This window comes from Venturia canescens, chromosome 6 (assembly GCF_019457755.1).
Source record: "Venturia canescens isolate UGA chromosome 6, ASM1945775v1, whole genome shotgun sequence".
NCBI classification, from domain to species: domain Eukaryota; kingdom Metazoa; phylum Arthropoda; class Insecta; order Hymenoptera; family Ichneumonidae; genus Venturia; species Venturia canescens.
In genome coordinates, this window is record NC_057426.1 from 6,520,710 (window position 1) to 6,533,343 (window position 12,634).

General features: G+C 39.7%; 4 protein-coding genes across 4 annotated transcripts; 2 read left to right on the forward strand and 2 right to left on the reverse strand.

The window, feature by feature from the left end:
- Positions 1 to 163: 163 nt before the first annotated feature.
- On the reverse strand, positions 164 to 2,581 carry Dhps (Deoxyhypusine synthase). The gene is made up of 7 exons (XM_043421899.1): positions 2,206 to 2,581; positions 1,772 to 2,046; positions 1,181 to 1,399; positions 919 to 1,111; positions 725 to 828; positions 390 to 515; positions 164 to 306 (listed from the first exon to the last, which is right to left on the reverse strand). The coding sequence occupies exons 1-7, from the start codon at positions 2,312 to 2,314 to the stop codon at positions 208 to 210; spliced, it is 1,125 nt and encodes a 374-aa protein (XP_043277834.1). The 5' UTR covers positions 2,315 to 2,581; the 3' UTR covers positions 164 to 207.
- A 231-nt stretch (positions 2,582 to 2,812) lies between these two features.
- Positions 2,813 to 4,666, forward strand: Noa36 (zinc finger protein 330 homolog Noa36). Its single transcript, XM_043421900.1, has 5 exons — positions 2,813 to 3,243; positions 3,347 to 3,517; positions 3,729 to 3,960; positions 4,033 to 4,197; positions 4,274 to 4,666. The coding sequence occupies exons 1-5, from the start codon at positions 3,124 to 3,126 to the stop codon at positions 4,558 to 4,560; spliced, it is 975 nt and encodes a 324-aa protein (XP_043277835.1). The 5' UTR covers positions 2,813 to 3,123; the 3' UTR covers positions 4,561 to 4,666.
- Positions 4,667 to 4,726: 60 nt separating this feature from the next.
- ATPsynG (ATP synthase, subunit G) lies at positions 4,727 to 5,624 on the forward strand. Its single transcript, XM_043421901.1, has 2 exons — positions 4,727 to 4,883; positions 5,246 to 5,624. The coding sequence occupies exons 1-2, from the start codon at positions 4,844 to 4,846 to the stop codon at positions 5,503 to 5,505; spliced, it is 300 nt and encodes a 99-aa protein (XP_043277836.1). The 5' UTR covers positions 4,727 to 4,843; the 3' UTR covers positions 5,506 to 5,624.
- Positions 5,625 to 7,426: 1,802 nt separating this feature from the next.
- On the reverse strand, positions 7,427 to 12,426 carry LOC122412419 (arrestin domain-containing protein 17-like). The gene is made up of 5 exons (XM_043421897.1): positions 11,955 to 12,426; positions 10,162 to 10,317; positions 8,616 to 9,222; positions 8,087 to 8,409; positions 7,427 to 7,945 (listed from the first exon to the last, which is right to left on the reverse strand). Exons 1-5 carry the CDS (start codon positions 12,067 to 12,069, stop codon positions 7,809 to 7,811), a joined length of 1,338 nt encoding a protein of 445 aa, XP_043277832.1. The 5' UTR covers positions 12,070 to 12,426; the 3' UTR covers positions 7,427 to 7,808.
- Between the last annotated feature and the right edge of the window lie 208 nt (positions 12,427 to 12,634).

Below are 12,634 nucleotides of genomic sequence, written 5' to 3' on the forward strand. Positions count from 1 at the left end.
CCTCCGATGGCCGAGTGGCGCTACCTGTCAATCCTGATTACTCGAAACCGTTGCATAAATGGAGTGGGCAATAAAGCATTCGAAAAATTGATTTTTTAAAAGTCCATGGCTACGGCTGCTAAAAAATTCTGCAAAAAGGATCGGGTGATAAAAAAGAAAACGCTTTTTTTGTTGTTTTACTTGAAATGTATTTGGTCGAGATTTTTCCTAAACATCCGAAACTGTGCGCTCGCGCGAGGAATGATACTCGCGAGCGAAAGTTTCACCCACGAGGAGTGGAAAGATGAGTGATGCTTCCGCGTAAATCTGTCGAAACAATAATATTCACTCAATAATTACTCGATGAATCTTGAACGTTAAAACATTTTGGACAGTTTCCTTTTACACACCTTAACCGGTTCTGCATCTTTTCGAATTTTTCCCCAAGATATCGCTTCGTCAGGACGCGCGCCACTGTCACTACCGTCAAACTCCGAAGCCGTGTTTAAGAAAACCGCAAAGTCAGCTCCGTTTCTCTGGAGAAAAAAAATAGAGACACTAGAAGAAAAACTGGAAGCTTTGCAAAGGCGAATTTTTTGAAAAACATCATGCATTAACAGCAAAATCATGTGATTCGTTGTTTGTCATATGAATGAATTCAGCTAAATGATGACGTATTGACTGATAATTCGAAAATTCGTCTGAAATTTTTTAGCTTTTAATTGAATTCTTTAAAATCACAAACCATCAAATTAGCGTTACAAATATGATGTTTGACGAGACCACCTCCTACGATTATCATCCCTGAATTGATTGCCTTCATCGCCATTGTGTTCAGTCGTCTCAGATCTATAGCGAGAGAACACCACAGATATTTACTACAACGTTTTTTCATTATAAATACATTTTTTACACTTCTGTTGTTAAATCTACCAATACCTGATAATATGTCAATGATCAAGCCGGGGTTACTATAAGAATGGAAAAACATCATGTCTCCGAGACTGCCATCTGTTAGAGCGGGACTGAAAACTGGAATATTGTTTTTTGCTGCCCAATAGTATATTGATTCTGGATTGTTGATTTCCTCACCCAATCTCGTTATTACTTTGGAGGGAGTCCAAACAGTCCCCTGCCAATATGAAACATTAATGAAACAAAATTTATTTAGCAGAATTTTCTTATTTTCATTCACACAAACCTTTTCTTTCTGCTCTTTCATCATGACGTCCAATTTGGGCATAATCCAATCCTCAAAAAGGCAATAATTATCATTCGGGACCAAAAGATTACCAATTCTATTGATGCCTCTTTCCCTCAGGCGTCTGCCTTGCATCTCGAATTCTCCTATGTAAGTTGGCGCAAGACATTTTATCAAATCTTCCTCTACGCCACCAGCAGATGCTACTATACAGTCGACCTACATTCGTTAATTTTTTATTTATCAACACAAAACATAATGACAGTTCGACTAGCAAAACTTTTTCATTTTCACATTCAAATTCATGAATTCACATGCTTTCTGAAAACAAGCAGAGAAATTGCAGGCACAGAAAATCATTTTTAGCACACACTGTGTTATAACTATTTGTCAAATTTAAAAACCATTCAACTTTCCAGACGTGAGATATTTCTGATTGAAAATTGCAGAATTTTGAATGTCTCTCTCACGAGAAACTTGTGAAAATTACTCATAAATAATTAGTCGTAAACACTTGTATTTACAATAGAAAACCAAACAAAAAACAATTTTTGCTTCTGCAAATTGCGACAATACGTAAAAAGTTTTTACCATTTTGTGCTGAACGAGAAATCTGATTGTATCCCTAACTCCGCACGAAGCCATGTTAGAAGTGTATCCCAGAAAAATTGTGCAAGGAGTTTTTCTTTTAATGAATTCATCCTGCTCGGACCAATCAATTTGTTCATCGGTCAACGGTACTTTTCGTGCATCCAACATTTTCTGTATTTCCGCAACGGCAAGCCCAAAATTGGTGGCTTGGAAACCAGAGTGTTGATAGCTTTTGAAAAGTTCATGGTAGTCAATACCTTTATTCCAGTCATAACCTGAGGATAAAAATTCCATTTTGGAATCATGTGAAAATAATTTTTTAATTTTTTTCATTCTTCGCTCTACGCAGCTACAGCTGGTCATCATAATCAACATCTGAAATTGTTGACAATATTATTATGTATTGAATTTTGATATAAATTTGTGTATTCAACCTTTTACTGTTGGTGTTTCATTTGGTAATGGTAGGCTATGTACCAAAACCGCAGTTTTTGGAAGTTCGGGTAATTGATCGTTCAATTCATCTTGCTCATCATCACACATCGTGACTTATTATATTGATTTTTAATTTAATCCTTGGTTGCAAATAGTAAAAGGAAAAAAAACACTTGCTGGCGTTATTGAAAGTAACCTCTGTTGCACTTGGACCCGATTGTTCCAGTGAATCAATAAGACAAGAATGAATTTTCTCAAAATCCACGTATGTCAAAGTGTTTTGAAAATTCAACTGTCAATTTTTGTCAACATTTGTTGACATACGGAATGACTGATTACGTTTATAAATAACTGTGACCGGTGACAGCACACGTCGCGTGTGTCGTACGTGTCGTCTGCTCGTGATCAAAACACTGCAGTCAAAGATGGGGGTAGTAAGGCAGCACCTCGCATAAAACAAAACCTCGCAATCATTTGTGCATTGAACTTAGAAAAAGTTTATTGGTGAAAACTTGTCACCGCTCTGACTAGTTTAAAACAGTAGAATTACTTTGAAAGTGTTTTCTGTGAGGTTAATCGAAGTTTAATTTTAGCGATACCAGATTTCCTTTTCGTATGTAATAGATTATCCCGCCACGAGGGTTAAGAATTGTTTTTTTCCATGAACGCATGAATGTGCATGAACGCCCACTGCGACAGGTGATTTTGTGCTAGTAGAGTGTCAATTTCAATCGCGTGAGGGCACTACCGCCTAGGCCAAAAAAAAGTCAGTGTGATCGTGAATTTCGAGTCATTCGTGTTCGTGTTTCGTGTTCACTGTCCAGCCGTTTCAGCGGTCAACGTTCAGTATACCATACCGTGTGACGTGGGATTTGTGTCACAAGAACTTTTAGTACAACATTAGAAAATAACTGAAAATGCCGAAGAAGAAAACGGGTCAGAGGCGAAAAGCCGAAAAACAAAAACTTCGTCAAAAGGAAATCAGAACGGCCAAGGCTGTTATGGATTTAGCTAAAGTTCCTGCTAATTCGGTCATGGCGAGTATCGTACACAGTCTATTTTTCCCTTGCTTCTTGTTGATATACATTTCTTCCCGTCCCCTTCGAATATTCAGCTGCTCATTTGAGACTTTTTTTTTAGGAATGTGACAAATGTAATCGGAAACAGAAAAGTCGAGCTTTCTGCTATTTTTGTCAGAGCGTTCAGCGGTTACCTGTTTGCGCTCATTGTGGGAAAATGAAATGCATGCTCAAGACCGGAGATTGCGTTATTAGACATCCTGGTGTTTTTACTACTGGTCTAGCGATGGTGGTAACTATCCTTTAATTTTTTTCAGTCATTTTGATTCATAAACTTTAAATGTCAAATAGAAAATATATTTCCCGCAACAACCTTATTCTACTGTTATTTCCTGATGAATGCATCGAAGATATAATATCTCTGGATGTTGAAGAGTTAAAGAATCAAAGACGCAGAGTTGACAATTCGATCTAGAAAAATAAGAGTGTTAATTTTGTTCAAGGGTGCTGTTTGTGACCACTGCGAAGCCTGGGTTTGCCACGGAAGACGTTGTCTGACATCACACGCTTGTACATGTCCGCTCATGGATGCTGTTTGTCAAGAGTGCGAAAGGGGTGTTTGGGATCACGGTGGCAGAATATTTCGATGTTCCTTCTGCGATTGTTTCCTCTGTGAAGACGATCAATTTGAACATCAAGCCTCTTGCCAAGTTCTTGAGGCAGAAAGTTTCAAATGTATGAATTTCAATGGTTTTCTTAACATTGTTCAGTTAACTTTGTAATATTCTAATTTTCCTGCTTCCTCAGGTCAATCGTGCAATAAGCTAGGACAGTATTCGTGCTTGAGATGTAAAACTTGTTATTGCGAAGATCACGTGAGAAGAAAGGGCTTCAAATATGAAAAGAATAAAGCCATACCTTGTCCCAAGTGCAGTTACGAAACATCACAAACGAAAGATCTCAGCATGTCAAGTAAGGATCCAACAATCATTTCATTATTTTTATCCTTATTTGTAAACTTGAAAATTAATTAAAATTTGTCATTTAGCTCGGAGCCATAAATTTGGTAGACAAAATCAAGCCGGCTATGGTGATTCCGATGACGAGGGTGATAGTTACGGTTATTACGGAAACGGAAGTAGTAGTTACGGCAACGAAGCGTCCGGTGATTACGGAGAGGATGACGACGATGACGAGGACGATGATGACGACGAAGAAGATACAAGTTGTGAAAGCGGGGACGAGGACGAAGATGAGGAAGACGAGAATGATGAGAAGGACGCAGAGGATGAAGACACTAAGAAAATCACGGCAAAAAACAAACCAAAAGAATAACATCGATTTAATTCATACAAATGTTTTATTGTTGTTCTTAAAAAAAAATGATTATTCCGTTAACCACAATGTCAGAAAATAATTAAAGAAAGCATTATTTTCACTATTCACGATTTTTATTTCGAAACTTACCGCCTATGTCTGTAGTTCGTAAATCCGTCACTAGAGTTTGTGCGCGTTGTCGACGCCGGCGCACATCGTACTTCGGAGCGAGCCTGATTGTGTGCGGCGACCACCAGGCACCACTTCCAGATTCTTTTTTCTCGTCGTCAAGACCGAAAAAATGGCAAATCTTGTTGGAAAATCGGTAACGTTGGCAAAAAGTGAGTTTTTCTCTTTTCTAAACTAACCAGAGATTATTTGGTTCCTCTTGTAACCCTTTCGATTCTCCTCGCTTTCTTGACACACGAATTGTACAAGTGACGGCTCAGTGAAAAAAAAATCCTTACATAACTCCAAATCGAAATTTCAACTGGTTTCATCTCTCGAGCCTTTTTTTTGACAACTTTTCGAAACTACTTCCCATCCTAGTAGTGGATCCTGAATAGAGTGCAGTTTCAACAATGATAAAAATATGTGTCTTTTCCTTACAAGTCATTCGTACAGACTTTCATTCATGAGCTTGCTATCAAGTTGGAAAATTAGAAGATTCGGATTTTTGTCAATAAGCACCTCTTTTTTCCAGATCTCGTGGTGGCAGCGACACCGAAGATAGCAATCATCTCACGCTATGCCAAAGTTGAACTCGTACCACCGACCTTTGCAGAGATTCCAGCGATCAAAAGTGGAATTGGCAGATTATTGACGAGTGCAAAAACTGGACGTTATCGTGAACTCACCGTCAAAGAAGCTTGGCTCAATACCTTGGTTGGCATTGAAATCTGGTGCTGGTTCTTCATCGGCGAATGCATCGGCAAGAGGCATATTGTGGGTTATGACGTTTAGTGATTTATGCTCCTGTCATCGACCTCCTTATAGGCAATTATAATATACAATATTTCTAGATGTTACGGAGAGCGCGCTCTTTGTTTTCTGCAGGAGCAATAAAAAGCTGATCTAAAATATTTTTATCACTTCAAAGGGTTATACAAGTCCGATATCCGAAAAATTCTACAAAGTGCAGATCGAGTTTTTTAGTTTCAAAATACATCATTTTAGCTTCTCCCAATAAGCATCTTCCCAATAAGCTTCTTCCATCAGCAGAAAACATTTCCATTACAATTGGGTATGCTTTTTTTAATTGAAAAATTTGATTGTAATTGTTTCAAGAAAAATTTCTAAATGAAATACTTTGTCCTTAAACAAACTTTATTTGAAAAATGGCCTATTTTTTCAAATTTCTGGACGTATGTAACCCATTGAATTTACGTTTTCATTATTCGTATCACCTCTGTCAATCATTCCAATTCAGTATCTGGGAATTTCACTCCTGACTGCAAATGAAAAAGGGTTTCTTCTTCTCGAACTTCTAGCTTCAACAGGAATTGTTAATATGGACAAATTTTGTTCACAAATGTTGGTTTTTTGCATGATTTATTTTTACATTGATTTTTTTTCATGCTTCCGGTTAAAAAATGGAAAAAATTGCCAGTTGATCACGGTACACAAGACACCTTCTCAACGTTCAACTCTACATTTTAAATACTTGAAAATGTACATCGTTTGTGTCTTTTATACTGAAAACCTCAATCCCTCGAGGTGGAAGGAGATTAGTACAAATTTAAGTAAAACAATGCTGTTTTGCGTATTACCAGATGCAAATTGCACCTGTAACGTGTACGTTCAACGATCTTGTGACCCCGTTTTGTGGAATTTCGACGCACGCATACAGAATTGGAATCAAGTTTGCCGGGATGCCGTCTTTTTCATTCCTGTGTTGAGAACAGAAATATTTGCCTCGAAACCCTTCATCGAGTGCAATGTTACTTGGAAGATCAAGTTGCTCGAGCCTCGACTAACCCTAGTTAATTGCACCTGTAACGTGTACGTTCAACGATCTTGTGACCCCGTTTTGTGGAGTTTCGACGCACGCATACAGAATTGGAATCAAGTTTGCCAGGATGCCGTCTTTTTCATTCCTGTGTTGAGAACAGAAATATTTGCCTCGAAATCCTTCATCGAGTGCAATGTCACTTGGAAGATCAAGTTGCTCGAGCCTCAACTAACCCTAGTTACAATATCGTTTTTTTATCAAACTCCATCTCCAACAAATTCGTACTCTTAGTAGTTTCTTCTGCGCCGACAAATGTACATCCTTCCGATCGTTGTTCGAGCAAATAATTTTTCAAACGATGTTTCTTGACCTATGGAGTTGAATATCTAATTTTTGATTCATTAAGTGGGCATTATAAAAATTCGAATTTCCAACAACGAATCTCTGTTATCGTAATGCACTTTTAGGCAGACAACAATGCTCCGATTCTTAGCGATAGGTTATATTCCAGCAATCCACGTGCGAAACGACACCAAAATGTCCTCGTTTATTGACATCATCCACACAAGAATAGACCAACAAGGGCAACTCCGCAGGAGCAACGGCAACGGTAAACGGTGACGAATCATCTCTGGCAACAGGCTCAAATAATAAACGATAACACGAGCGGAAAATTAGATTGAACCTTAGACTTGGAAAATGTGTTTTTGTAACAAAAAAGGATTGTTGTCTAAGGTAGGGGGGAGTCTAAAATTTTTTTCTTTTTTCATTTGTGTCTCCTCCCTTTTTCTCGCGCTTCATTTTCATTGAGCATCCGTTTTTCAGTCATTTTTTCGTATAAAATTAGCAAAACAATCTCTGAAATAATGTTTTTCACAAATATTCGTGAGATAAGTAAATTGTTTTGTACAAAACAAAGTATCGAATGCATTATTTTGTTGTATAAGTTTCGCTTTATTTACTTCCAAACATTGTGTATATAAATAAAGTTTTGAATATTATACGTGATAAAAACTCGGACTGCGCAACATCGAACGATTCCATTCTAGCAATCGCGTTTAATCACACGATCACACGAGTTACACAAAAAATGCTTCATAAACATATAACCTATAAATATATACAAAAAACCGAGGAAAAAGCTTTGTGCTCGCGTGCTGCGTCCATTTGCGTGCCATCATGTCCGAATGAAGCATTTGTAATGCGCAAATCTGGCACGGAGAATCGTTCCGCATCGATTTTCAAAGCCAACTGGTTGTTGAGCAATAATAGGCACTTGCAATATTTTGGCGTGAATAAATATCAGGTAGAGAAACTATTGGGAAGGCGGAGCGAAATTGTACACCGGATATCGCGGAGCGAAGTGACTTCGGAGGCCCAAAATCTTGTCCGATTCTCCAGGTTCTCGAAGACTTCGAATTGACCAACCTGACTCCTCGTACGACGGTGGAGCTGAAATTAAATGGCATTCCAATGACCACGAAGACAATTATTTTGATGGACACAACGGAAAATGCTTTTCTATTCAGCACTCGAGCGACGATTGAAAAATTAATTGGACCAAAAGTAAATGGAAGTTGTGGCTCAACTCACGCAGATTGGGATAAAGGTGAGAATTCGATTGAGCGTTCGGCTGCCCGTTGTTATCCCACTCCGGAATTTCCGGCGCCGTAGGAGGTATCGAAGGGTATCCACCGATTCCGAGCGGAAGCGTGGCGCCAGGCTCACCACCAGGCGCGTAAGCCGGATATCCTTTCGGGTATCCACCGTACGTGGGATCCGCTGGCTCACCACCGAGCTTTTCCTCATTCGCTGCTGGTCCTTTCATAGCCGGAGGCGATATGGCCCGTTGATAATTCGCCAATGGCACCGTTCCGATGAAAACTAACGTGTTGTTTTTCAAATTGCAATGATACCTGCGGCACGGTTACGAAGCGGACAGGAGTATTAAGGTACATGAAAATACTTAAATAAAACGGTCAAATTCTGTATAAATCATTGAGAAACGATTGAAAATAGTTTTCGTTTAAGCCAACAGAATTTCATTGGAGCAGCGAGCTGAACCGAGTTGAATCGCCAAATGGATTTTCTCAGAGCGGTTGAAAGAGGACTTTGCGCTTACCAGCCGACGACACAAGCCTCGATCTTGAGATTATACTCAAGATCGATAATGCTGCAGTTGGCGAGATTGGAAGGTGGAAGCGGAGGGACTTCGAGTCTCTGTTCGTAGTCGGAATAATCGCCGGCGGGAACAGGCCCTTTGCTGACTTCAGCGACGACTATTTTGTCCCTTTTGGTGTCGGAGCGAGGAGTCGTAGCCCGAAAAGTTACAATTTTCCGTAGAATCAGTTTGACCGTTTCGACAACAACGCCGGATTTATTGTCGACCGTGACTCTGATCGGCATCGCTTGTCCAGGCACGTAACCCCGGGCTGGCAGTGTCACGTTCACTTTCAACGGTTCGGAGCCGCAGCACAAGCAGCAAAACGTTTTCGAGGCTTCTTGGTTTATCGGCTCGGATGCTCGGGGCTCTCGATTCAAATCAAAATTCGAGACGACGGTGAAGGCTGTTTTGACCTCTTGATCGAATTTCCATGGCCTGTCCAATATCGCTTTGACCGTGTAGCGCACGTGACCGTAGTGCGACTCGAAACTGCTCGGCAAACTCGGCGGCAACGAACACGTGAATGGGTAAACGTGCTCACCCACTGGCAGCTCCATCTCATCTCCTGCAAAATTCATTACGATTCATCATTCTTCGAATCAATTTACAAAATTATTTATTTTCAAGCCTGACGAACACGCTCAAAAGTTAATTTTTTATCTAACAAAATCCAGCGTATTTCATCAATGAGTTTACTCCAAATTTTCATTCACTCTTTTAATGTAGAACCAAATAGGATTTTTTTTAAAACAAATTCATTTTCTTAGCGTGTCTAAAAACGAGATTTTTCTCAAATTTCTGTTAATCCCTCAGTTTATCGTGATCCACGTTCCACGAGTCTCGCAGTGGCAAGCCTTAATCGCAGCTCGATAGTCAAAAATACTTATTCAACAAGAAAACTATAACAACCGAAAAAAATCGAGCTTTGAGTGACGTTTTAAGGAAAAGTTTATCTTTCATCTATTTTTCTCAACATTTCATTTGGATTTTTCCAAGCAATGAAACCACCGATGTGCGATATACGAAGTTGAAGGTAAATTCAGCAATATTGGTCTCAGTTTCTACCCAGGGTCTCGATGACCCACAAGATTCTGCAGAAACCATGAAATACTTTTGATGCGTCGACAGAGTTTGACAGAAGTTAATTAGTCACGTGAGTACTCTGTGTGCTCTGGGTCAGTACGACCCGGTCGCGGTAGCCCGAGATCGAATTAAAAAATGGTTTCCACCATGCAACAGCGTTGAGCTTGCTTTAGCACTAAAAATTTGAAAGAAACGTGAACGTTCGAGTCTCCGGTGGGAGGCAGGGAATGTTTTTTTTTTTTTTTTTTTTTTATCGACGAGAAAAAGAAATTGAAGAATTATAAAAATAGTTGAAGTTTTGAAATACGCGTACCGGAGTCAATATACGCCCCTCGAGCTCTCTCGCAGCGTTACAAAGCACATTAGGCATTTTCTCACACGCATTCCCATATTTATTGTTTGCTTTGAATTGTTTTTTTACCCGATGCCGATCCAACGAGATAGTACTGTTGGCTAAAGTATTCCTCGTGACCGGTAACGGTCTGTGATTCGTTCTCGTATCTTCCCTCGTTGTTCAATTCTTGTCTGTCCGTTGCCCAGCACGTGTTCGCCTCGCCCTTAATCTTCAGGCTTATTCCTTCAATCAGACAGCAAAAGATATTCGGTTATTTCGAAATCCATAATTTTGTGTGTTTTGTTAGGTTTGGGAGGCACGAAGAACTCTTTGGTCGTTGCAGAAAATACATTTATACTGAAAATTTAACCGTTGTGAAAAAAAAATTATGCCTCGAGCTGTCAAAAAATTGTTGCAGAATTTCTGTCATCATTCGATCCGTTGCTCGATATTTCTAGCACGGATTCTTTGAAAAAATCGTGCGATGCAGAGAGCATTGATTTTGAAATTTTTGTTAATTTGTTCGATCGAAATTTCGAGTAAATTCTCAGTGAAAATGATTGAAAATCTGAAAAATTTCGTAGAACGTTCGACCGTTAATTTCAATTCAACTTTGTCAGAAGACTCGTTACGAGACGAGCCTCTCTTCGTGATGAGCACGACGCTCTGGAAATAATCATCCGTTAACGTATCGAGGAACGAAGACAGCGAGAAAGAGAGAGAGAGACGAAAAATGCACTTGACGTCAGAAGTCAAAATATACTTGCGGTGAGCTAGCGCGAGCAGCGCGCACGCACACACACACACACACACACACACACACACACGCGCGTAACCGAGCGAGCGAATTCTCTCTTCGCTCTCTTGTGATGTTTGGGTTTACTAGCGGGTGTGCTTCGACAGATGTTCGAAAGCTTCAAGGAACGTTCGGGGCAGAATTCCGAACCAAAGTGTCCCGAAAAACGTAAAAGCGATCGCGTAGAGCGCAACATCCTGTAAAAAATCTTCGGAAAACATTTTCCTATTTTTGACAGTTGGCAGGTGAGAGCGGACGAAAAAATGGATGAAAAAAGCAGGCGCTCTCTTCCCCGTTTCCGTTGAACCGTTGTGTCGGTACGCGCGATCAAAATAAGCGAATCGACGTAACCGCAGCAGGCTTGAAAAACCTATCGAAGACGATTCGATCCTGAGCGCGAGTTTACAGCGATGATCATGCATCGCCGGACACCCTATATACGATGTAACGAAATAGCCTCCACTAAACTTGAAAAAAGAATTTGCGAATACCTCATGGTTACGCGGGTGTAGGGCGACCCGACTTACGACAGTTCATTGTACACACCGTCGGAGTTATAATTAAAACTGTCCGAGAAATGACAAAAAAAAGACTTTAGTGCGTGGACTACCATTTCAAAATTATTCATAATCATGCTAACGAAATTATCTGTAAACTGTAAAAACAGTAATAAATGTGATAATAAACGAAGTATATTAGAACGATTTTTGCCATTAGCCTTCTTTGTTATGACACGTGATCTAAAAATATAAAAGATTCATGAGGATGTTATGGTCTAAAATATGCCAAAATGTTCATAAGTTACACTGGTAATATATTTCAAGGTCAGCGTTCAATCCATTCTCCAACGGTATATCACAAATATGCAAGTTTTTTTTCTATTGACAGTTTCATTTTGTTATTCTGTGGAATTCGCAAGGTAACTGCTGTTATTGTTATAAAGAGAACTCGATAGAGTGGACAAAGATACGATTTTCTTTATCTATATTTTTTTTAACGCTACTACACGCTTAGATCGACAGTCCATATCTTCAATGATGTATGATTATTTTATCGTGAATAATTGTAGTGGAAAAAAGCTTACCACGAATTTTCTTGATCGAAGAAAGTCTAACAATGACCCGTCCAGTTACTGTTTGGCCGGGATAATAGGTGCTCCAGGGATTGTCAAACACTATTCTTAAATCCTCGAGACCCATGGTTGTTATTTAGATAAAATTGTTATTAAAAAGGAACTACGAGAGATTTAGAAGCCGAAAATTCGAAGCATACGCAGGAGAAACGATTTTCGCTGCAAAGCGAAGATCTCTTTCGTTCCGGAGACAACACTTAAATTATTTTTTTAACGCACTGCCCACTCAGCATTATCCACACTCTCCGAAGCGCGATATTATAGAACCTCTTCTCTAGGGAAGACCATTCTTTTTTTACTTTTTTCAAAACTTATGTCAGTAGAGACATACACCGGATCGCCGTAAATATATGTCGCGAAACTCCATTCGTGTACAGTGAATAACACATGCAGCAGCAGCAGCAGCTCAGTGTGTCGTGTGTGGTATTTAGTATTCCGTCATCACCGCAGGGGCGCTGAGCGATGTTTACCAACACGCATGCTCCGTCTCATTTTCTTCATACCCCACCTCCCATTTATCCTTTTTCCACTTGTTCGTCAAATAAAACGTCACCAATCCAAAAATCATGACGCGGATAAAAAGCGACGTCACACACGAACTGTGATGAGAGGATTGAAACGTCACTGCATCC